This window comes from Callospermophilus lateralis, chromosome 1, assembly GCF_048772815.1.
Source record: "Callospermophilus lateralis isolate mCalLat2 chromosome 1, mCalLat2.hap1, whole genome shotgun sequence".
Taxonomy (NCBI): domain Eukaryota; kingdom Metazoa; phylum Chordata; class Mammalia; order Rodentia; family Sciuridae; genus Callospermophilus; species Callospermophilus lateralis.
The window spans coordinates 46,473,952-46,500,846 of record NC_135305.1 but is presented as its reverse complement, the minus strand read 5'-3'; the positions used below and the strand labels follow the sequence as shown (position 1 = coordinate 46,500,846).

At 34.0% G+C, this 26,895-nt stretch overlaps 1 protein-coding gene across 2 annotated transcripts; it reads right to left on the bottom strand.

Annotated features, from left to right (window-relative positions):
- Ing3 (inhibitor of growth family member 3) lies at positions 1 to 26,895 on the bottom strand. Of its 2 annotated transcripts, XM_076861785.2 has the most exons (12): positions 26,766 to 26,895; positions 26,450 to 26,521; positions 23,819 to 23,919; positions 22,173 to 22,238; positions 10,589 to 10,685; positions 8,723 to 8,794; positions 7,832 to 7,951; positions 7,407 to 7,564; positions 6,526 to 6,719; positions 5,105 to 5,297; positions 4,093 to 4,131; positions 1 to 2,519 (listed from the first exon to the last, which is right to left on the bottom strand). In XM_076861785.2, exons 1-12 carry the CDS (start codon positions 26,791 to 26,793, stop codon positions 2,403 to 2,405), a joined length of 1,257 nt encoding a protein of 418 aa, XP_076717900.1. In that variant the 5' UTR covers positions 26,794 to 26,895; the 3' UTR covers positions 1 to 2,402. The 2 variants fall into 2 exon arrangements, 1 of the variants encoding a protein (XP_076717900.1); XR_013091891.1 differs by lacking the exons at positions 1 to 2,519; positions 4,093 to 4,131; positions 5,105 to 5,297; ... (1 more) ...; positions 7,407 to 7,564; positions 10,589 to 10,685 and having other exon boundaries at positions 7,861 to 7,951.

Sequence of the window (26,895 nt, the reverse complement as noted above, 5' to 3'; positions counted from 1 at the left end):
TTAAAAAAAAATCAATAAAAAAGTGAGTGCCCTTAAAAGGAATGATTGTATGTTTATCAAACACTCAGCTTCATTTAGGCATTGAATTAAGCCATTTATTGCTTCAAATGTGTCACCACGAACATTTTAATATACACTCCAGAGCAGTAAGGCCTCAAGTTTCACCACCTATAAATTATGAACCCACATTTTGGACTTTTTTGTGCTAACGATGATTACATGAGTTTTGTACAACAAAGGTTTTGAATGCCCTTGGTGTAAATGTCACAAAGAAAGTACTAATAGTTGGCCACATTTTTATTGAGGTAGTTCTGTGTTTGGCCCATAATATATATTATATATCTTAGATATTAACAGGTTCTACCCATTACTAAACACTTGCACAAAATTTTGGTTTACTTCTTTATGTACACTTCATAAACTATTCAATGTTTGTTAAAACTTGTCAAGGTGTGTTCTGAATGATTTGGTAAGAATAATTTAGAAATTAAAAGGGCTGTAGCAGCTGGAAGCAGGGATGTTCCTGACTCAGACAAGGAACTTTGTCTTAAAATAAGGCTGTGCATAAGGCTTTTTCCTTTGACCAATTCTTATAAAATTGAATGAGTTTGGGAAACTCATAATATACAGTTAAAGGATATAAATGATAAATTTGAGCATCTCCACGCAACGTACTAATAAGCTAACTGAATACTATATTATATGTTACTTCTCAAATGTTTATAAAATCTCCATGAAAACAGTGAGCATCATAAAATCATGATACACCATGATATTATGCAATCATGAGGACTCACATTATGAACCAAAGTTCTCTCTTTGGTCTGGCAGTTATAAAATCAGACTGCAGCAGCTCAGAATCACAGAATCTCAAAGCTGGAAGAGAACTCTGAAATCTCTTATCTAATTCATGCCCTCTGGGTAACATTGCATAGATTTTATACTGTATTAAATTCTAAGAGGCTCCTAAGTGCTTTTAATTAAAGCAGAAATGCAACAGACCCAGTAATAAAGGAAGTATGATGTAATAACTACTTAAAAGTTTTAAGGACTTTTCTATACCAGACTCTATTTTAAATAAAACACCCACTAAGTAAGATCTAAAATCTAAATAGCACCTGTAGAATAAAATTTTAGGAGTGCTTTAAAGACACCCTGTACCAGCACCACACTGGTCTAATAAGGCCCAGGGTGATTAAAGACTGAAACTAACTCTTACAGTATGTCACAGATTCAAAAATAGAGCTGAATATGAAGCTCCAGTCAGAGATCTCTTCACTCATGTTGGCCACACTGCCTCCAGTAAAAACATCTATAACCATTATTTTCATTTTATCTGCTGTAATCAGACTTTTCTTTTATGTCCCTTTGAAGGAAAAGCCAGAGACATGTCCTAAAAAAATACATTAGCGTTTCAAATTTACATTAAAAATGTCTTTCCCTTATTTTCCTAACACAAATTCCAAGTATTATTACAGAAATCACAGATTACATATAGCATTCTGCTGGGGCTCATCCTTTTTAGATTATGAAAACTGTAAGTAAATTCGAATTAAGAAAATTTCATTATTAAGTGTGTAAAGTATAAATACAAGTAATTTTTTAAAAACTTTATTTTAACACCTAATACAATTCCAATTTTAAGGATTACTTGCACAAAAAAATAAACACATTTGGTATAAAAATGTATCACTTTTAACACCCTTTCCCCGTCAGCCCCCCTCCCCCGCCCTCATGAACTGCACTCTATCTGGATGCAGAAACATATAAAGACTAATGGCACAAATTAGTTTTTACCTACAGGAGTTTTCTGTTTATGTACCCAGGTACTCTAGAGGACACCAGCCCACTTTATCACATGAACCATTTCCTTCAGCCTGCTGAATCAGTTTCACAAAGAAACAAAGCTTATTATAAAGGCATTTTAAAAACCATTATCTTAAATTCTTTTCAGAAGGGCTGACTTTTTTTTTGTCTTTTTTGCAACCATTTATATACAGTGTTACATAACAGCTCTGGAGTACAGTACATGCAGCAGAATATACCTGTTGAATATAAAATACTTTTAAAATCATCATCGTTGGAATTCTTTGAAGTCTAAATTATAGAATGCCCATTACTTTTGAGAAAATGGTTGAGGAGTACAAATGTCTGCATATGTTGGCCACAGAAATAATCCAAGGCTAACTGGAATAATATTCATAGCACACCAGGAGTGCATAAATAATTTACTTACATTATTAAAATACAACCCATAAAATTCAAGTTCAAGATTTTATAGGATTGTCAATGTAAATCCTCTAAGTGGTTGCCTGGAAATGAGTTGTTTCTTCTTTCTCCCTTCCTTTTTAGAGTCCTATATAAAATGACGAGCTGAAGCTTTTCTTCTTCAAGTGACACCTTTATTTGTGTCTACTGCCTCTTCTCTTCATTGCAGCAGTGCACTGTGGACAGTACCATTTTCCTTTTGGAGCTTCAGTTAATCCAACACATCCATAATGGAACCATTCTATTGGGCACTGGAAAGCAAAATTTAAAAAAATAAATAAATTTAGGAGTTCTATCAAATAGAAAGTATACTAAAGTATGTCCAGGAGACTGGATATTTCATCTAATAAAAATTAAAATTTTTAGATCTAGGAGATGATTTAGAGATCACGTAGTCTACCTGATACACTTCATGAGTTAGAAAACAAAGGCACAGAAAAATTACTTATCTTGGATAACTGAGGTTCAAGTGAGGTTCCCATAACACTAAATAATAAATGAAAATTGACTAATTTTCATTAAATTAATCAGGTTATTAATATATGTATATATTAATGTTATATACATATGAGATGAATATTTTATGAAGAAGGTAATATATTTTAAAGATTTTTATTTAATACTCAGCCTTATTTGCTCTCTCATAAAGTAAGTGACCTTGTTGTAAGTGAAGACATGAGGGATACCCTGGGTGCCTTTTCTGAGTACACCTATTCCTAGAGATGCAGAGGTGAAGCACCCCTCTATGAAACATATTAAATGGCTCTACATTTGCACAGAAAGTCTTAGCACGCACAAGTGCACAAGAGACGAGAGGATTTGAAAGCTTATGATATGGCATTTACAGAAATCTCAGTCAACATTTTCACTGCCCCAGAAGATAGCATCTGGTGATGTTCTTGAAATGGTGGAGCAATACTGTTTTGAAATAATCAAAAATAGCCCACAGGTGATTGTAGACAGTGGAAGAGGGGTGTATCCCCATCTATGTGAAGACTTTGTTTTGACTGTCAAATCGAGGAAAGGCACAACTTTTACAATACCAAGCCAATCTTCAGACTGTTTTTAGAAATTTAAAATTCTTGCTAGTCCTAAGATTCCTAATTCTTGCTAATCCTAAAATGCTAATTCTACATTCCTAATTACTACTTCCACAGAATTCAGGGTTCTGTTATGCCCCTGGAGCAAAAGAAGCACACAATGAGGCTGAATTATAAGAAAGTAACAAGGGTGACAAAATTACAAAACAAAAGGATTGTCAACACTTAATAAAAGACGTATCTCTAACCAAAATTAAGCTTCCTAAAAAAGAATGAGGAATGCCTTTCTTTCTATCCTTTGTTTTTTATGTCAGAAATGGCTCCCTATTAGCTGCCACCTGATAAGAATGATAGAAAACACTGTACTAATGGGAGGGAAATAATCTAACATTAGATCTTCAATTATCCCTTGGCATCATACTTCTTAAAAAAATTGTACTGTTTTAAAGTTCTGTTTCTTCAATGTGATAAATGAACTGGGCTCCAGTAAATACATCTTTACCAAAAGAGAAGGAGAGTGATTATAATTTTCACACAACATAACACTTATGAAAAATATAATTTGCATATAACATCATAACATTAGCTTTAAAATTTAAAGTAGGGAATGCATTAAGGAACACAGCCCTATTGTGGAGAAGAATATTCTAGCATTAGCATAACATAATTAATGTAACTGCAATTTGTTTTCTTAAGACTGTGAGACACACTACATAAGAAAAATATTTAAGTGATAAAAACCTATGATTTTTTTCATTCCTAAGTAGCAAAATTCAATACTTACATCTTGGTTATCACATCCTACCATCTCTCCATATGATACCTAGTTAAAAGAAAATTAAATATTTTTATTACGACTATGTAACAAGTTTCTAAATCCAAATTGTTTTTTCCATACTTTTTAATTATAAATCATGTTCAGTGTATTTGATTTAGTGAAAACACTAATTACCAATTACTAATTAATGGTGATTCCTACTGTCAAACTCATTCTCTCACACACATAAATTATCTATGTAAATATGTGTTGTGGAATGAATACTTGTACCCCGCCCCGCGCAAATTTTTATGTTGAAACCCTAAGTTCCAGTGTGACTTATATATGACTTGAAGATAGGGCATGTGAGGAAGCGGTAAAGGTTAAATAAGATAAACAGGTAGAGCCCTAATCTGATAGGGCTATGCCCATGGAAGATCCAAGAGAAGCCCCTGCCCTATTTTTCTGTACCATGTGAGTATGTGTCAGAAGGTAGCTGTCTACAAGCCAGAAGGAACAATCACTGGACCCAGACTGGCTGGTATCTTGATCCTGGACTTCCCAGCCTCCAGAACTTAGAAATAAATTTCTACTGTGAAAGCTACCCAATCTGCAGTATTTTATTACGACAGCCTTTATGTGTACAGGGAATATAGTATGGTATGTTAAATGTTTCATTACAAGTTATACCTGAGCACTGAGATTTATGGTCAACTTGGACTGACCTTCTTCCCCCACCCCAAACTTCCTTTCTTCCTTCCTTCCTTTCTCTCTCTTTCTTTAATGTGGTACTGGGTATCAAACCCAAGGCTTCATGAGGGTGGGGTAAGTACTCTACTATGGAGCTCAGTCCCAGTCCCTGCATTTTTCTTTATACTCTTTGAATTTACAGCAAACACGTCACTTTTAAAAGGGGGAGAAAGGCATACAAATAAAGCAAAGGTATTTTACCAGAGTAAAAGAGTGCTGGAAAATGGAATAATTTTCTTCTTTCTAGTTTTTTATATTGTGTTGTTATAGAAATACACCAGACTTTTACCTGATTACAAATGCAATATCGAGGTTCATTTGGGTCGTAAGTCCAATCAACCTGGCTATTTGAGTCTGATTCTGGCACTACTGTTGTTTGCTGGGAGATTTCCTGTACAACAGTTGATGATGAAGAGCAGGACGACAGGGAGGAAGAGGAAGAGGAAGAGGATGACTGCTGGCTGGAAGATTTGTTGTTGTTTCTGAAAAAAAGCATTGGTTTTGTTTGGCCATCATCAGACACTACCCAAGAAAAACATTATTTAGAGCAATGAGAAAGAATTTTATAATAGTTTATTTTTTTCATTTGAAATGTTTTATTTTCTGGAGAATAAAAGTATTCGAAATAAGCTTCTTTTAAAATTGTTTCAAAGTTTTAAAAATATTTTTAATCATAGTTACTACTTACCACTGATTTAAACTGTTCATAGTATTTTTAAGAATTAGTATTAGTTATGGTTACCCTGGTCTCTTTTTGTAATTCTAAATAAAATACTCTTCATCAAACTCTAAAATGCAAATACAGAAAAACACTAATTATGACTATCAACTGACATATGAATACCTATCATGTGGAAGATAGTGAACCAAGAGTGTTTAAATTCACAATATTTACCACTAGCTAGAGGCTAACTCCATTTTAAAAATGTAAACATTTACCATAAACGGCTATATTAAATTTGGTTCATAAAATTAAAATTAATTTTTAACAAGGTGACAGTTGTGTGATTATTTTATATCCATCATTCTTTCAGGGATTTGTACAAAACAAAAAAAAACTACATCAAAGTTAAAAATAAATTATGACAAAATTATAAAGTAACTAATTCTTCTGGCCTCACATTTGAACTTTCATTATGTATAAACACCCAGCATATTCACTACCAGGGACAGATGGAATTCAATGCTGTTTTCAGTTTTCAAATTTAAAGCTTATATAATCATCCTAAGAGTCTCACATATAAAACTTAGGCAAATTTTCATATCATCAATTTTGGAAACACAAGACCAAGAATTAAGACAACTTGCTATTAATCAAATTGAAAAATCTTGTTTTTTAAAAAATGTAATTTGCATTTTATGTATTGATTTACATTGAAACATATGGCAAAATAAGAACTTATAAGTGAAAAACAGTTCCATAAAATGGTTTATGTTAATGAACAAATGAAAATAAACAGAAATCATTTACTAACAAGCTGAATTAAGACTATAGAAAAATTAAAAATAATTCTAACACTTTTTAAAGACTTTTATTCCTTAAAAGCATAGCAGTGTAAATGAAAATCTCACATCTTCTCACATATCCTAAGTTTATCCTGACCCATTATGCCCTGGATAATGGGCATGGAGGCTCAGCTGAGGTCCAAGCAGACTGAAAACACAGCAAAGGTATGGGGTTATGCAAAGGTGTGTAATGAGAAAACTTACTTGCTCTTTCGACCACTCCGTGAGTCAGCTGCTGACGAGCTGGCATTCTGTGTTAATGTTGTCATGAGTGCTGAAGATGATGAATAGCCAGCTGTTTCCCTGGGCATTGAAAATTCTTTTCCCAGCTGAAAGTCATTATTCTTAAATGCTTCATAACTGGCTTTTAAACTTGATGTTCTTCGTCCTTCTTTCATCTTAAATAGACATTCATTTATAGCATTAATATATATAATACAGACTTTCTCAAGTTTTACAGGTTACAGTGTTATTTTTGTTCATCCACTATACATTTATTTTGCTTAAACTTAATTTTCATCATTGGCATTTAAGTTATTTAATATAAAGATTTAAAATCACCAGCCTCAGCAGAAGTGAGGCACTAAACAACTCAGTGAGACTCTATCTCTAAATAAAAACAAAATAGGCCTGGGGATGTGGCTCAGTGTCAAGTGCCCCCGAGTTCAATCCCTGATACCCCCTTCCTTCCCCACGAAAAAAAGATTTAAAATCAGTTTTTACACAAGAAGTAACTGTGGGAAGGGTTACTTCTCAATTGGAACACAGACAATTACAGAAGTGAACAAACTCAAGCCAATCTAAGCCCCAAGGCCACAGAGTCCTGAAAGTAGTAGAAAGTCCAAATAACTATCCCAGCATGTGCTAAGGACAGCAGCTGAGAATACAGGCAATCTGAGCAAAAACTATGAGAAGGGTCTGCAAGAGGAATTTATCTTTTACTTTTCTTCATCAGTCAGGTAATTCCTATTTAATTATATGTTATTATTATAAGACTGATTTCAAAGTTAGAACACATGATAAAATAAAACTGTTCACATCCAGTTGTTTCTACTAGGGTTTGCCAATGATTCTGAACTTTTTACCTGTGCTGTAGCTTGAACTGCTTGAGCTGCTGCCATGGTAATTGCCCCTGCACCAGTTCCTGAAGATAATGAGCCAATGTTATAGGATGCCAGAGGTTGGGAGGAATTCACATTGTAAGCATTGTTGGAAGAAGCGGTGGAATTATTATTTCGACAACCTGTAGAGAAGAAACAAAAATGGTTGTAGAATATTATTGAGTTTAAAATACATCATTTGCCAGCACAGATAGAATCATTCAAAGGAAATTCTTCGTATACTGTAGATTGAGTAATGGAAGACATTTTCCTTTTTCTTTTCTTCATATACAGACTTCAACCAGATAACAAATCTCTAATCACTACTCATGAACATTTTCATTTCCCCTATTCTAACACTAACAAATAAATAAAAAAGAAGTCAATAATATTTAAGAAAAAAAACTTACCTAGTGTATTTTCCTTAGAGGCATCTGATGTAAGGGTAGAGAGCAGAGCTTCAGATTTAAACTTCTTTTCAGGGATGTGATCTGTTGTCGTATGGTGAGAAGTTGGATTATATTTCCTTTCTAAATATAAATAAAGAATTCATGTGTTTTTAAACTTTAGAGAACTACAGATAGGCACACTTCCAGCAGTCATAAAACAGTGCACTCACAAGCTGGGTGCCTCATCAAACAGGGACTATGATATCTTCTCAGAAGAGAGGAAAAACAGAACTCTGTGTCACATGTTTTATTCATATTTTAAAATCTTCAGGAGTAAAGTACTGAAGATAACTCAAGATGCACCAAGGTTTCACATACAATGTAAGGGGAATTTTATTTTCAATCAAACCTTGTTTCCTATCAAATTGATTTGTCCAAAAAAAAAAAAAGTACCAGTACAGTTAGTCCACTAGCCCATCAGCCAGCCAACAATTCCTTTACTCACTAACTCACCAACCATATGACTTTTTCATATGCCAAACAATCAGTTAAGCACTCGAGAAGCAAGGATGAAAAAGACAAAGGTCCTAGTTTATTGTTTGGCCCAGTTGTAACACTCCCTAGAGAGAATTGGACATCTGTAGGTAAAAAGCATATACAGCTATTACTACTAGTACACATTCTCCCTCTAGAAACTTCAGAGAAAACAGACCACCTGTTCACAAGTCAAATGTACTTTTCCCAAATGAAAAAGATAAAATCTGTCAGGATTTGCAATGAAAACATATCTCTTTTTTTTTTAAAGGAGGAAGAAAAGTTCTCAGCTTCTGGAAAAACACACAGGTGACATGAATAATGAGTTTTTAATTGTATTTAGCTCTTTAAATACTTAGTGCACTAACCCAAACTTACTTTCCACCGGAGTATGTGAATGAGCATGGTGATTGTTCACTGGCTGTGAAGGAGTATCTAATTCCAAAGATCCTAAAAAGAAAGGCACAGAGATATACCACCATTAAATGTCACTACACAACTCTACATGTCAATCAACTACTGGCAGTAGTGTTCCCTAACTCAGCAGAGGGTTGCATGCTCTACACAGACCTGTATCATTTTAGTCACATATGTCAGAGGGTCATCAATGCCAATTCTACTCTGAGCTATTGAGAAACCCATTTCTCAATTTTCACCTTAAATACAAAATGGTTCAAGGCATGGTAATGCTGAGTTAGGGAAGTCACCACAGTGGGTGCATTGTAAACAGATGAATGGACATTGTAACCACAACTACTAATAAAATCTAAAATCCTCAGGTGAGAATAATAGTATTGAGGACCTTTTAGTAGGAGATTCTAAAGTTCTAGGTGACAGGACACTATTAATCTGAAAGAAAATTCTTTGATCATTAAAATGACATATAACAGTGAAGACTTCCTAAAAGAAGTCAGGGATTTTACTTGTAAAAAGTGAGGGGAAGAATCTCGAACACCAAGCTTTAAAATACTTTTAAAGAAATTCTCTGGGTTTATTTTTGATCCCTTGAGATGAAATTATGGCAGGGCACAGGATGGAGTATTTTAAAACTTGATCCAATTTAGGTTCATATGTCTGTGTCCTTAGAGAGGATGCTTTATTAACCTTCCTGCAGTACTGAATAGGCATGAGTTACCATTATTCACAGCTACCATCAGCATTTAAACAAAAAAAAAAAAAAAAAAAAGAAAGAAAGAAAGAAAGAAAGAAAATGAAAGCAGCTATAGAATATTGTATTTTGTCCCCCAACACCTATCATTGACAGGCTTTCTCCAGAATAAAAGTATCACAAATAAATCAGATTATCATCTAAAGTGATGGATCTACTTTAGATTTTAAAAAATGCAACTATGGAAATAAAAATGGATTTTATACTGGCTTCTGTAACTGACCTAGAGTGAGATATACAGCCTCACACCATCAAGAAACATTTTGTGAATAGAAAAGGTAAGTATTCTTGCTGTTAGAATGCACCAAGGGGAAAAAAATGTTTATAAACTTTAAGTTTTAGCAGAAAACACCCATAATACTATTTTGGTTCTACTAACATCTCTAGGCCTACCACCACACTCTCTACTTTTATACATCTCACTATTTAGAGGTTGAAGAGATGAGGAATTATTTTTAAAAAACAGAGCTCAGGCATTCATTTCTGGAAAGTCTCCTGAGTGGAAACCAATAAGTATTTGTGTGTAACTTACAGCAGGAGATCAATTTGAGCCTTGCAAAGAAATATTAACATGGCTTTTTGCTGATAATATAAAGTTTAGGAAAGACTATTTTAAAAAAACAGGAAGTGTTGTGAAATAAGTCAGAATCTTTCTCAGCATATACATCTGTGGAAAAGTATTAAGGAAGTTCCCAAGAAGAAAAACTAACAGGCAGGGCAAAGTCACTGTATTAATGAATATGGGAGATGGTTAATTTGTCTCTCAATGGTGATATTTCTTTAAAAAATCTTTGCTTTTTACAACTAATCTTACTAGTACATGTGGATATTTAAAGATGGAATGACTTAGTATATTTTTTTTTTTTCCATAAAGAATGAGTGGGATGATAGTCTACATTATCCCTTTCAGTGTCCATGACCCAAACAGTTCCAACTGCTGGGGTCCAAGTTATGTGACCCAGACGCCACCAATAAGCAAAAGGCAAAATCTGAAAAGCTTCTGTGGGACAAGTGTCTCCTCGGTGATTTGCACATGTATTATCCAATATTGATGGAAAACTGTAAATTTTACTTACGCCTCTCTAATATCTCTGTAATTCCAGCATTATCAGCTTCCAGCTCCATTTTAAACTTAGCCAGTTCCTGATCCAGCTTTCTCAAGTGTCGATCTACCTGTTTCAAAGAAGATCAAAGATAACCACCAAAATTTGGGACACTGTTAAAGTGTCAGTTTAATGAGGAAACCTAAATCTTTGTTTCTTTTAATGAATCTGCTTAGTTTCCTTGAGCAAGTCAATTAACCTATGCCTCAGAGGTTTTGAATCTATTAAACGAGGATGGTAGGCTGAATAATCTCCCAAGTCTCCTTTTATGAATTTTCAGTTTGAAGAAATCAGAATCTCAAATTTGTTAGAAAATGTTCTGTACTCAATCACACAAGTGTAGGGATATGAAAGTTAAAGCAAAACTGAGACTTGGGATTAAGGGTGAGAGGAGGGCTGGAGGGCTGGTAAATTTTCAAAATATGGCTATGAGTACATTCAGTCTAATCTCCACTACTTATCATCAGGCTATTCCATAGAGCCACACCATAATAACTGATATTTAGAATGACGAAAGAAAGATTCTCTGTCTACAAACAAAGAGGCTACTATATTCTGCACATACATTTCTTTAAGGCAGGAAAGCAGACCATTATACTTCTAAACATTTACGTAAAGGGCTCAAACAAAAGGGGATTTTAGTCAGAAAACATTATTCCCTGAAGAGCCTAGTTAAAAAGATTTTGCCTATAATACTACTGCCCTAGTTAAAGTGGCAAAATTTTACTTTCTCACTTACATAGAGATCTTTTGACTAATATTAGAAAATTTTATGACATCTCAAACTAACAGCAACGTCTTAATGTATTTTTAATCTTACTATGAAATGTTTTCAATATTTTTTACAAAATTACTACTCAAAATAAAAAAAACAAGTTCTTTGAAAAATATTCATGTTACATTACTGACAACATTCTTTTCAAAGTCCAGTTTCCTACTGGATCACTGTTATAATTAGGAGTAACTTTCTTATAATCATCAAAATGTGCTATGAAACAGCTGGAGCAAAAATAAAAAGTTCAATTAGATAATATGTATCTAAATTGGGGAGAGAGGGACAAAAACAGCAGAGGACAAGATGCACGTTAGATGCCTATGAAGGAGCCATGTAACCATAGTGCTTGGTGTTTTAGATGTCTCTTCTATAGTCCTTATGCTAATCTTTTGGGATAGGTTATTACTGGATAGGATATTATTTTATAAAAGAAAAAAACTAAGAATCAGGGGTTAAATACCATGCCCAAAGTCATACAAATAATGCATTTCAGAAATAATATCTGTCTGAAATAAATTATGCTTAACCATTTATTTCTAACACTGCCCTCTGAAGCTCTGTATATGGAAAACAACTGATTTTTAAACTCAAAGTAATATAATCCATGTTGAAAAATGAGTAATGTCCTATTATTTGTATTTTATATGTTAGTAGCAACCACTAGGGTATTGGTTTGTGGTTTTTCAGTCACTGAAAGCCTTGTTTCCCCTTATCTCACCGACAAAATAACTCGTCAAAGTTTGAAAGAAGCTGAAATTACAATATTTAAAACCCTATAGGATCATGTGTTATGGATACTTACTCCTATTCAAAGAACATGCAGGTTATCGAGCATCCTTCAATGGAACCTCCCTTCCAATAATAAAGTATGAACACAGACCTCTGTTATTCAAGAATATTTCTTTCATTGTCAAAATTTAATCTCAAGGGAAATTAAAATAAATACTCAAATACTTAAGTTCTATAACACTTAATACAATGAAAATACCCCATCACTTTTCTTACGTACAATTATACTAATTATAAATAGTGAGCTCCTATCATGTTCTTGGCACTGGATTAAATGGAGGACATATGAAGAATGTGACAGAATTCCTACCTTCACAGGAATTAGAATTTAGCCAACAAATCCAAATTTACAAAAGATATTTAACATAATAAAATTTTTTTAAAAAAATACATAGTCCAGATGGAACAAATAAGCAACTCTTCAAAAAGAGTTAGAATAGCACATAAAGTAAAAACACAACATTGGGAGGTGGTAGACACAGAGGAGGTATAAATGGTTAGATAGCAAAGAATGAATTGTATTCAAATAAATGGAAAGAAGGAGCAATGATTTTAAAATGTATAGCGACAGAAAGACTGAATGCTCAGAGAAAAATAAGACTATGCCAGGCCCTGTAATACATGTAACAGAGAGAGACTGCTAGAATCCCAGTTGGGAGTGTTGTCTTAGGGTGATAGGAAGATCTTTTATTTTATTTTTAACACCATACATACTCATTCCACCTCTGCATTTAACATTGCTTCAATTTGCTAAATACATTACTGACAAATTTATTACATGAGACATAGAAAATTATAAAATTTTCAATACTTGATAGTTCAGAAAAGCCAAATTAATAATTACAATAAACAGAAAAAACCTTAACCACCTTGAGGTGAGCAGCTTTGTACAACACCTTCCAATCATTCTTATTTTTAGATATGTAAAAGATAATGAACTAATTGGTATTATAAGCATTATTATTCAACAATGAAAATTATTTTTCTTTGATTTACACTACTATATTAAATCAAATTAGAAATTAGTAAGTAGAGAACAAGATTTAACTTAAGCTACACGACACCAGGACATATACACAGTAATAAAACAGCTGTAATAAGAGCTGCACTAAACTCAACTAGAATCTACAATGTGCCCTCCGCCCACCCACTCCATTCCTTCTGCCTGCATGAGTGGGTTAATCACCTATTCTAGCTGATCACCATAATGGCTTTCTAGGTATCAGGGACTAGTTACCCCTCCATAACACCTGACCGCACAAACTAATTTATAGTAGTAAAGAATACGGATCCATTGAGAGAGATTCTCTATTAGCCCACGATTTCCAACACCAGGTTGACCAGAATCCAGTGATTTTTGCCCATTTAATGTTAATAAATACCATTCACAAAAGCTTCTTTGTCCTGTAACACCAAATGATATTCTATAACCCCAATCATAATTGCTTTAAGTTTAAACTATTTCTGAACTCTTTAAAAACAAAAGGAAACATTATTTTTTAAACATATTCATGATCATAAAGAATTTCAGTCACACCTGGCCCCTCTGCAAAAAACAAACAAAAAAATCCTCATCCTTTAACATTTTTGCATAGAATCATAATACTTTATCCTTTCTTTTTTAAATCTCCCAGTTTTCCAATATTTAAATTTTAAAATATGTCACTGATAGACCCAAATTAAAACTACGCACAGCTTTTAAAAAAACTTAAGCATAAATTATCATTTCCAAGACAGTCAAGTTAAATGTAGATGTCTAGTTTGCCCTTTCAGAAAAAGCAATCAGTTTATTAGACTTTAAGTTGAAATCCATGGCAATAAGAGATAAATTCTGTCCCCGATAATATTTGGGTGTAGTGAACAATGAGGGTAAAGTGGGAAAGAAAAAAGAACCATGATGGCAAAGCCTATCTCTGGAAACTCATAAAAATGACTTTTTACATCTCTAAATTATATTTAAAGTAGATAAAAATATGACCTATCATTTGGCTGAACCAAATATTTGAGGCTTTAGCACATAAACTACATCTAATCATCTTCCTCAAAGACAATAAGGACAAGAGACAAATCAAAAGGTCAAACTCACATAATATATTCCTTAATTAGAGTATCAGATAAGGAACTCTGAAATTTATGGTAAAATGTGGATCTGAAATATATTCATCTCAGGTACAGGCCAGGATATAAAACCAACAGCAAGTTCAAGGGTACGGAGCCCTGCAAGAAACGTCTAAAATCATTCAAGCATTAACTAAAAGCTCAAATTTTATCAGAGTATCCGTAAATCAACTCTACTAGGTATGGCCATCTAGCCATCTTTACGACAGTGACATCTGGCTGAGGAACATGAGTGTTTAATGACTATTTATGAGTATAGGATATAGCAGGCATTTGCTTTAACATGAAAATTTTGTTTGTCAAATTTCACTAAAACAACCACTGAAATAAACTATCAGTTTGTTTACTGGACTCCTAATCCACAAATGTCTTCATCTGTTTATATTATGCAATAGTTACTTTCCTTAACAAAATAGGTAACCAGAGCTGTGTCAGTGCTAGCCATCGAAATCAATCAGTGTACTGTAATTTTAAAAGTAAATAAAATATTTCAATAAAAATTAAAAGACAGTGAAATATCATGTTGTATAAAACAATGAGGGATGAAATCAAACTCAATTATACATAGGCTAAGTATACCTTATCAGAAATATTTGGGACTAATAGTGTTTCATATTTCTAATGTTTTTAGATTTTTGAATACTTGCATATGCATAATAAGAAACCTTGGGGATAGAACCCAACTCTAAATACAAATCTCATTTATGTTTCACATATACCTCATACATATAACCTAAAGGTAAGTTTATACGATATTTTTAGTGTACCTGTGTTTTGACCAAAAATCATCACAAGAGGTCAGATGTGAAACTTTGCATTTGTGGTATCCTATCAACACTCAAAAAAGTTTCATATTTGTAGCATTTTACATTCTAAATTTTCAGATTAGATATGCTCAGCAGGTAAAATCTATGCAAATATTCCAGAGCCCAGAAGCTCTGAAAGCAGAATCACCTGTGCTCCCAATCATTTCTGGATAAGGGACAAACAATTTATATTACCAGACTTTCACTAGGATGTTCACCACTGATATTTCAGGGAAAATGGCTAATCTGACAGGTAACTGTATTTAATGACCTCTCTACTGAACAAGTCAACAATCCCCTTATGTTTGACTGTTTACTTGTAAGCTAATATGGTAATTTTTTTTACTCTTGAATATAGTGCTCAAGCATCACAGGACACTGTAATATCTTATGATATTCACTGCCCAAGGCTTGAGCCTTCCAAGGAAGTACGTAATTGTTTTCAACAACTTAATAATTATTTCTTCATGGGGCTGGGGTTGTAGCTCAGTAATAGAGTGCCTGCCTGCCTAGCCCACGTGAGGCACTGGGTTGGATCCTCAGATTCACATAAAAATAAATAAATAAAATAAAGGCACTGTGTCCATCTACAACTAAAAAAAATTTTTAAAAAATAAATTATTTCTTCGTGATAACTCATGCTAATTTTTCATTTGTTTACAGTATCAAATTACTAAATGTCCTCTTAAATACATTTGATTTTAAAATTTACTTAGTACAGGTGGTATGTCTTATAAAATCAAGGTGGGAAGTAAATGACTAAGGTTTGCAAAACACTGGTTTAGATCACCTTGATAAGTCTTTGTCCCTCTGTTCACTATTTGATTAATCTGTCAGACTCTGAAGGCACAGAATTATCAAGAACCTTACCAGCCCTGAAGGGCCCCAGTAAGGAGATCTAATATTTTGGGATGTCCAATTTTGCCACTAATTTGCATAGTGATATTGACTTTATCATTTAAAAAATCTATTTTGTTATAATTAAGAAGGTAAAGCCAGGAGCAGTGGTGCATGCCTACAATTCTAGTGGCTCAGGAGGCTGAGGCAGGAATATAGAAAGTTCAAGGACAGCCTCAGCAATTTAGTAAAGCCCTACGCAACATAGAGAGAGCCTGTCTCAAAATAAAAAATAAAAAAGGGCTGGGGATGTGGTTCAGTGGTTAAGCAGCTCTGGGTTCAATCCCCAGTACCAAAAAATAAAAAGGGAAGCTTACAGTGGAAAGATATTTTTAGTTGAAATACCAAAAATTTATATATTACTATAAGCTTTAATATTTTTAAAATGCCCTCTTTGCTGAATGCACATCTGTGAATTCTATTTTAGAAGAACTTTCAATTATCTTACATATCAGAGAAGGAAGAAATCACCAAATTGAAGAAAATAACAAAATTATGAGACAATGTAAAAAGAAGGATACCAAAAATATTTGAGCATCCATAACCCTGCCTGGCCTCCTAAAGTGATGAGATAAAGAAAACAAAATTTACCTGAACTACATTTCTGTTACTTTTCTTCAAGTCACACACTGGAAAGATGTACGTGGCTATCTGAATTTCTGTCTATCTTTGTTTTGAAACAATCTCAGCACACTCTATATCACCTTTTGAGAAGTTTCCTCCTAACTAAAATACATCTTTCCCCAATTATGACCCCTTTAAACTGTATGCCCAGAACTCAGAACCTGGAAGTCATGCTATTGCACTTCTTTCTGCATTACGTAATTATAGTATATATTACCTGAATATGAAATTGTGGATTACATATTCAGGTAATTTTGGTCAAGAAATATTTATTGTAGGAAAACTATGGTAGGTTCTGAAAATGCTAAACTAAAAAGACATGGCTCTTGACATTTACAGTAAGGAAGAAAAGTACATAAGCAAAGGTGAATAAATAATTACAATGTGATTCAATCAGCAACGAAACCATGTGAAAAACAGAGATCTGAAGGTTGGCATGACTATGTTGAGGGGCAGGGTGATGAACAAACCACTAACTGCCTTTACAATACCTGTCTCCCCCTTGTCCTCATAGATAGAATCCTCCATGTCTGGGGTAGTAATATGCCCTGTTAAACTTTTCTCAGCCTTCCTTGTGGGTAGAAAAGCCCTTAAGAGAAGTACGTAGGATTCCAGGAAATTCTTCAGAGGAGCTAACTGAACTTCAAAATGTGCCCTTTTGCATGATCTCCTACTCCAATTCTTCTTTTATCTGGCCAGACGGATGAGAAGAAGCCTGGAACACTGATGATGTGGGGGTTGCCATTTAGGCCCTAGTTGGTCTCCTCCAACAATTATTGTTCATGAGAGGAAAACAAATCCTTTGTTTAAACCACTGTTACAACATACACTCTTCTGTTTAAATCAGTCAAATATCTTTTCCTAGACATAAATAACACAAATATCAAGATTAGTAAGACTACTTGAATAAAGAGGCAATGCACGTGCAGGATATTGGAGGATGGAGAAAAGTTTATCAAGCAAAGATGAAGAGCAAAGTCCTTCTGCTCAGGGAGTGATCCCTGCACAGTATGTTCACTGTGGACATCACAAACAGGTGGTGGTGAGAATGAAGGATGAGAAGGAGATGCAGCGAGAAATCTGTCAGGAACCTGATCAAAAGGACCTTGAAAGACACAGTCAATAATTATGTTCTAAAACTCCTAAAAATTTCAAATAAGGAGATGATTTGCCAAAATGTGTTTTAGAGTAAGGGACACTAGAAACGCCACAAGGAACTTTCTGGAGTGAATAGCAATGTTCTGGGTCTTGATGGAGTATCAGTTACAAGAGTATATAAATGTCAAAATGTGCACTGTGCACTTAGGAGACGAACATTTTATTGTTTCTACTGGTATTTCATCATTTTAAACAAGTACTTGAACTACAGAATGATAAACAATTGGTGAAGAAGGGCCAATCAGAGGTGCTCAAAGTAAAATGGATAAGACATGGTGAACAACTCAATGTAGGAAGATGGGAACAAGGAGTCTAGAATGACTTTCGTATCCTAAAAATTGTAATTCTTCTGAGTTTTAGAAACAAAAGTAGAGGGAGCAGGGAGTAAATGAAGAAAATCTAAAAATTTTAACTTTTAATACCTTGAGCTTTGAGGCCTAGGAATGCTCAGATGAGTCGGAGGAAAAGTTTAGTTTTGAGGAATAATTAACATATAGTTGTTAAAACTCAGAGAACACACAGAAAGGTAATGGAGGAGATTTTACAACTTGGGTGGGGAGTGGGCGTGGGGCACAAAATTGGCACTGACACAATTCCTCTGGATAGGAACAGATGCGGAGAAGAAAATTATCTTTACATGAAAAGCACCTGAAGAGTGATGAAAAAACACAGATCAAGAATAGAACCTGGGAACACCACCATTATGAGCTTTATCCAAGGAAATCTATAAAGGCCACAAAGGTAGGAGAATCTTATTAGATGGTCAAATGATACCAGATTAGCAAGAATGTCAAGGAGAAAGTTTCCACCAAAAGCCTCAAAATATATTGTCAATGGAAGGCAAAAGTCAAAACTGGTGGCCTGTGAAGGAGCACACACCTGCAATCCCAGCAACTCAGAAGACTGAGAGCTGAGAGAATACCAAATTCAAAGCCAGCTTGGGCAAGTTAGCAAGACCATCTCAAATTAAAAAGTAAAAAAGGGTTGGGGATGCAGCTCAGTGATACAGCAGCCCTGGGCTCAAGCCCCAGTACAAGAAAGAAAACAGAAAAAAAAAATTCACAATAGGTGTTTGTATGTCACATGTGGCATAGTTTTGGAACAGCTACTGGGAGAAACCAAAAGAAAAACTGACTACATTGAACTATGAAGACTAACAGGAAGTTCAAATATAAAGGGTCCAAATAATGAAAACCATGATTGTGCAGTGGCACCAACTTCATTGCTGCATGATTTTCCCTAGGTATGATGACAAAATTTTTAAAGCAAGTGAAAACACTCCCTATGATGGCAACCATGTGGAGGGTGCTGGTAAGAAGAAAGAGCTCAGGAGCTCAACTAGAGCCTTACTTGGAGAAATGGATAAAGTGGAAGGAAATCAAGTGTAGATGTAGGAGGTACTTCAGAGATAGGATGAGTTCAAGTGATGATTAGGATCAATATGCAGCAATTAATGGGGACTGGAATTCACAAAAGTCAAAGAAGCAGACTTCTATGAAGATATTTCAAGACAGAATAACTGTGAACCAGGTGCTAGTTTCTTAACAAATGGATGACATAGATGATTATATCTTGAAGAGAGTTTTTTAAACTGATTCATAAAAATTTTACATGATTATGGAGTACCATGTGAAATTTAACACACACACACACACACACACACTGTGTAATGTTCAAATCAGGGTAAATATATCTATCTTCTCAAATACTGATCATTTCTTTAAGATGAAAGCATTCAAAAATTCTTTCTTCTAGCTTTAAAAAAAAAAAAAAATAGTACATTACCCTTACCATACTGTCACCTATTGTGAAGCAGGGCAACAGTTCTTTCTCTAATCTAATTATAACTTATCACCCATTACCTGGCCTCTTCCCATCTCTCCCCGGTCTCTGATAACCACTATTCCACTCAACTCCTATGAGTCTAGATTCCACATATGAGTGATTCATTGCAGAAGAGAGATTTTTTGGCAATAAGAATATAGGTGTCACCTGAAATAGCAATAGTGTATTTAAAAGGGAAGAGCAGGGAAAAGATAATAAAGAAGAGGAAGGAAAAAGGAAGAGGGAGGGAAAAGGAGAAATGAAAAGACAAAAGGCAGTCCTAGAGATAATAGGAGAGTGAAAGAAAACAGCTTCAACTTGGTAGGGCTGAAAGGGAAGCAGTGGCTTCAGGAAAGTAGAAAATTATAGTTGGGAAAAACAAGATGGATCAAGTCTTTAATAAAGGAGTGAATGCCTACTATCTGCCAAGATAAAACCATATACAGATATCGATATATACTCATACATATGTGTGTATGTACATATATATACACGCACATAATATGTTTAACATATATACATAATATACATATTAAGTCTCAAAGAAGAGTTTTTGATTCACAAAATTATACACATTTATAGGATACCATGTGATATTTCAATACACAGATGCTATGTGTAATATTCAAGGGTAAATATATTATACATATACATATACACCAAATACTCTAACTGTAAATCTAAATGCTATTAATTTACAGATAAGGAAACAGGTTTAAGAATTAATAACTTTTCCAACATCATGCTGTTAGTGAAAGGGCCGAACTAGGGTGTATACTGTTCTCTGTATGGATCCATTATGGACATTCACTTTTTACTACAATTATTGTATTTTCTTAAACTTATTATGTCATCTTAACCTTGCTCTCTAACTTAGGTAGCCTGCCCTAACATTTGTTAATTTTTACCTTCATTCTGCTTATGCCACTACCTCTGAGTGAAATGCTTTGACAGAACCCCCAATCCCATCCCTGACCCTCTGCTCAAAACTCATCCCATCCCCTCTAATTAGGCCTGACTTGGTCATTCAGTTTTCTTTACCAAATACTTCTTAACACTCAACTCTACTAATGTTCACTTACTACATCTATCTACATGGGTCCTCCACATGAATTTGTGGGTATGTCTTTCCAACTAAATTTACAGGAATCATTCTAGTACTTACTTTTTTATTCCTCTATTATATGCAGGTAAAACTCCATTAATCAGGTAAATAGTAAGTGAACAATGTGGTTCATAAATAATGAATACATATACACATTTTAAAAAGCACATATCTATGTTATATATTTTTTCAAAATACATAAAATATATTTAGTAAAGGAATAAAAATAGTACAATAATAAAATGTTAAAGGAACAAAACCAAAGAGCTATATGAATTAAAATTCAGGTAGTCTCTAAAGATTGACACATAAAGTCATTAAATATAAGGAAGAATTTTACTAAACAATTTGATCTTAGATTCAAATGTAAATGACTTTTTTTTCTGTGTTTACAGATATAATTCAATAAGATTAAGTTTGTTTTCATTTCACAATAAATCAAGATACAACCTACTCTACCTTTCTTTAGGCAATGTTTTTTATGAAACTTTTTTCAGAATATCAATATGAACAAAAAAGCCTATGTTATTAGAACATTAAAATATTTTCACTATATAAAAACAACTAAATATTCTCTACAACTTTACATGTTTCCGAGTTTAGTACAGGCATTTATAATGCATACCATATGAAGTGTGTATTTCTTACATGTGTTTCACTCTCTAATGACATTTTATTTATATGTACCTTGCAGTAATAAAACTGCACTCAGAAAACTGCAAAAATAAGATATAAAGTCTATAAGTTGAAGTTAAACAGAAGTGAGAAATTATTTTATACTTTAACTTATTTAGAGAAAAAAATTAGTATTTCCTAATATGTATATTTTAGAAGCTTCACATAAAAAGCAAGAGAGAATCATTAACATTATTTTCAGAAATACCACATATTATATCTGTTTTGGTGATTTCAATTTTTTAGAACTACTGATGCAAGAAAGAAACTTTTTTTTAAAGTTATGTAGTCTAATGTTTACCAAATATTTTTGCCATCTGACCCAGTTGTTGCCAGTCGTTAAAAACAATCTATTAACATCCCTTCAATAGCAATCCCAAAGATTTTCTTTCTTGGGAGTACACAGAAACAAACTCAAAATGATTTAACAAGCACATAAACACATGCCCTTAAGAGGATAAGAATTAGTAAAATAAAGTTAAATATCAATTCTTGTTAAAACACATCACACGCGTGGGTGTGCGTGCACACACATACACACACACGAGACACGATCTTACGTAGTTTAGTCTTGGCTAAATGTTATTATGTCAGATGCAATGGATCAACTAGAATAAAGAGTCTCTGAGTTCTCAAAGATCCCCCCAAAATAGATACTAAACTCTCAAATTAGATATGATTAAGAGAGCAATACTTTAGTCTTAGTCACATTTAAGCCAATAAAATTTAAAACATAATCCATAATTCATGTACTTATGGCAGAGTATGCACATTAATTTTACTTACCAAGTCATATATCTGGTTTGCCAACTGTACCTTCTCATCTGCATCTTCCAAAGCTTTATAGTAGTCCTGAATAAAAACATTTTTATTTCAAAAATAAATTAATCATTTCAAAATAATTAAGTGTGGGACATATAACTATATTTCATTATCATCCTTGTTAACACTTCGAGTCATCTTACATTAGCAATAAAAAGTCTCCTAGGGATAAGGGTGTGATTGGGGAAGAATTAGATATTATGGACAATGGCCAAGAATTAAAGGAAAATGCTCAGAAATCCTAGAAAAGATATAAATAAAATATACTGTTCCAAGTCTAATCTCTATACTAGAAAAAGCAATGTAAGCTAATGAATATTTAAAAGAAAAATGCTAATTAGAATTAATCTTACTTGTAAAGCACATTTATGCCTTTTTAAGCTTTTTTTTTTTTTAAGTACAGTTATAGAAAGGATTCCAATCTGTATGTCCTTATTATCCAATTGTTCCCTAGCTCCTATTTTAATTTAGGTATAAATTCATACAACTCAATCTATACTTTAAATTTCTCTGCACTGTAAAGCAAACACTTTTTTTTTGTTTTTAATGGGAGAAAAGGATTCTATGTATTTCACTGGTACCACACTTTTTGTGCTACACCAAAAACTGATTAGGTTAAAGGGATGATCAATGACGCTGAAATGTATTTATGTGATGTCTATACTCACACACACCTGAGCCTCTAGGTAGCTTCCCAGCCAGGACCACTTCTCTTACAGATTCTCTCTTTTTTTTCTCCTAACAGAAATAATCTTCCCTCCATATGGTAGAATAAATAACACAACTACTCAATTTGTAGTTTCCAAATTGCTTTCTTAGTCCATCCTTAAACAATTCTATGAAGGTTGGATGTAGGGAGGCATTATTATTCGTGAAACTAAAAGATCTGCCAATGTCACACAGTCAAACTGCAGAGTCATGATTAAATCCAAGGCTTTTAAGTTGTTCTTCCAATGTATCATTGAATAAACTAGATCAGACCTTCCAAGAAAACCTTGGGATTGGGGCTAATGCTTATCCTAATTTGGAAGAGACTCTAAGTCCTATAAAACTAATAAAAACATAAAAGAATTTTGTATTTCTAGGTCCAATTCGTGTACAAATACTTATGTATTTATGGCAGAGTATGCATATTAATTTTACATACCAAGTCATATATCTGGTTTGCCAACAGTACAGTTTTAAACTGAAAGGCTTTGAAAGAGCCTTCCAACTCTTCAATGAGTTCATCAACTTAAGTACTTAGTAATATATAAAATATGCTCAAAATCTACTGATTTTCACCCATTTATGAACAAAATTGGATAGCAGCATTTTATTTTTAAAACCAAGGCAATTTAGTTAGATTTAATTAGAAAAAATAAAGGAAAAATGTATTTTTTAAATAGTTCTACAACTTTCTAATAGTCAGAACTTAAACAATTTTAAAAATGACCCAAATTCTTCGATCCCTATATCTAATTCTCTTAAACACAATAAGTTATTTAAATTCCAAAGAGCCATTGATAATCTTCTCCTATTCTAATATCCAGAAATCTATTTAATGTTAAAATATTCTTTTCAGAGTTTCCCAATATTTACTGATAAATCATTCAAAGTGTTACACATACTTTTTTGATAGATGCCATCTGTTCTTCTCTCCATTCGGGTTTATTTTTCTTTGCATTCATAAAGAATTCACTGACTCTTTGTTCTAGCTGATCCATTGCATCTGACATAACAAAAACATTTCATATTTAGATAAGCAAATTCATACATCAAATTTATACGCTTTAATTCAGGGGTGAAAAAAACATAATGGCCAGTCACCATTAGAGAGGCTGAGGCAGGGGGATCTCAAGTTCAGGAATAGCCTCAGCAATTTGGCGAAACCCTCAATAACTTAACATGACCCTGTCTCAAAATTTAAAAAAAAAAAAAAATTTATAGGACTAGAGATATAGCTCAATGGTAGAGTACCCCTAGGTTCAATCCTTAGAACCAAAATAAAAAATAATAATAATAACATATAGTATTTCACTTGGTCAGTATCTTTAATATGTATGTCATGTGGGCTGGGGATGTGGCTCAAGCGGTAGCCCGCTCGCCTGGCATTCGTGTGGCCCGGGTTCCATCCTCAGCATCACATACAAACAAAGATGTTGTGTCCGCGGAGAACTACAAAAATAAATATTAAAATTCTCTCTCTCTCTTGCTCTTTAAAAAAAACATGTATGTCATGTTTTGATTTCATAAATATACAATGCCTTAATGACCTGAGTCTTAAAAAGTTACAATTTTCCTGACAATTTTTTTGTGTTATTTGAGAAATTTTCCCCTAATCAAAGTAGAATCAACAACAAGTAGATACACACAGACAGTATCTAAACAACAATTTTTGAGCACTACTATCTTGGAGTCAAAGCTAATAAATGTGACAAAATAATTGTGTACATGTATGAATATATAATAATAAATTCCACCATTATGTACAATTAAAATATACTGATAAAAATGAAATAACCACTGGGTAATCCTCACATTTCTTTCTTTTCCTTTTTTTTTCTTTTTCAGGCATTCTACCTCTAAGCTACTCTAAGTTACATGACAGCCTTTTCTTTTTTCCTCTTTGAGACAGGGTCTCACTATATTGCCCAGGCTGCAATCCTCCTGCCTCAGCCTCCTGAGTAGCTGGGTATGCATCACCACAACCAGCTTAATACTCAAATTTCTATTAATAAGAAAAAGTGATAAAAACAATTTGAACTGTAAGTTATATAGTGCTAAGCACCCCATGATCTCATATCACAACAGAAAGTGGTAGGTACAACCTCATTTATTTACTCAATACACTATTCTATTTGTTTATATAGCTTTTTCAAAGTATGTGCCAAGAATAATCACTTCATTGGAGGCCTGCTAACAAAGAAAAAATAAATGGCATTTTGTTTTATATATAAGTTGAGGAAAATCTTTTTACTATATTCTTCGTTTAAAGATTTTTAGTGCATAATAGTGCTTTACTGATTTTAAGAAGTCTTTCCACGAATTTTTTGAAAATAAAATTAATTTTTTGAAAATATTATTTTCCTTTAAGCATTCCTAACATTTGACACGCTGTTCTCTTTTGTTAATCCACAATACCCATTAACTTCATAATATTCTTGTTATTGTAAAATTTGTATAATCTAAATCCAAATTATAAGAGAACTTAAAATTTTTAGTCAAAAGTAAAATGTTTAAAATAAGAACAACCCTTTATTTAATGCCGACCTTATATTAGGAACCATATATTCAAATTTATTTGTATTATTTTAAATCCTCAGATGATTCTCTTTTTATAGACAGTGAAACCCCTCTTCAGAAGTGGTAATGCAGTCAAAGTCAATGAGTAAATTAGTGATGTCCTAAAATAAACTCATATCTATCTGACATCAAAGTCTATGTTCAATCCTACAAAAAACACTAGTTCAGCAAGTCTTTGGCATTTCAACTACATTAAAGTTAAAATGGATTTTGAAGTAGTTGGAAAACCAGGCATACAACACAATGAATAAAACAAGATGCTTATGAAAAAGCAAGGTTAATTTTAGGGGAAAAAAAAAAAATCACCAGCAACCAAGCTATTGCTGAAAGAAAACGAAAAGCCCGCCAATTACCAAAATTTTACAACAACATCAGATAAGAAACTTTCAGTAAAATCTTATTTCCCTCATTCTAATGAGAAAATGATCACGCTGTTGAAAATTCGAAGTGCAATTCTATAAGTAATCCTCTCATTTCTTTAAGAAACTCAGCATTCCAAGTTCACTAGGCTCTCTAAAGACCCACCTATAACCTGTGCTTCCGTGCGTTTTACTCTTGAAATTTCTGAATAGAACGAACTTTAACAAGCACGAAGGCTGAAATTCAAACCCGACATATAAAGCTCTAGTGAAAATTCTTTTCAATATTTACAGGGTGATTTCCACTAAGACATATACAATGTCTACTCTCTCAATGAAAGTATAGAACCATTTTTTTCACATTGCCGAATTTAAAAAGGAACACGCATGCTCTAAAGCCTACTCCTGTAAAAGTCACAAGTAGCGTGGGGAGGGAAGCAGCAGCAAAATACAGGACTGCCAGATCTTTCTGACAACTCCTTAGGTACAAGCAGAGGGACCGGGAGGAGAGTCAAAGCTCAGAAGGTGCAAGCATCAATGGCAAGCAAGTCCGGCACTGAACGCGTGCAGCGAACAAGAGTAAACGCGCCGACTTACTCTGCACCTGCAGATCCATCTCGCGCATCTCGGTGAAGCGGTCCCGCAGGTCCATTGGAAGCTGCTCAATCACTGTCAAAGGGAGAGTCCGTCAGGGGGCGGGGCCAACGGCGAAACTACGCGATTACGTCACTGCGTGCGTGCGTGCGTCGGGGGGGTCGAGGGAGCCGGCAGCTCACAACGAGGCTGCCAGTTACCGTGAGAAAGAAACATCCCCCGCCTCCCCCTCCCTCCCGCCATCCCGCCTGCCCGTCCACTCGCGCTCTCGCCCGCCCGCAGGTCCCATAGGCGGCCTCTGCCAGCGCGGCGCACTCACTTTCCAAATAGTCCTCTAGGTACAACATCGCGACCCTTAGAGCTGGGGGAACGAAGGGGTCCAGGGGTTTATTTGTGTCACTCGCTGTCGCCGGAGTTTTGTCCCTTCCAATATGGCGCCTCCGCTAGCA

Bases quoted from the DNA above. Each gene is read 5' to 3' on its own strand.
- Ing3 (XM_076861785.2), bottom strand. From the start codon at position 26,793: ATGTTGTACCTAGAGGACTATTTGGAAA. The intron at 23,920-26,449 runs GTAAGTCGGCGC...TTGTTATGTCAG, and splicing joins GATGGATCTGCAGGTGCAGA to ATGCAATGGATCAGCTAGAA. The intron at 10,686-22,172 runs GTAAGTAAAATT...TCTTTGAAACAG, and splicing joins CAAACCAGATATATGACTTG to GTAGATCGACACTTGAGAAA.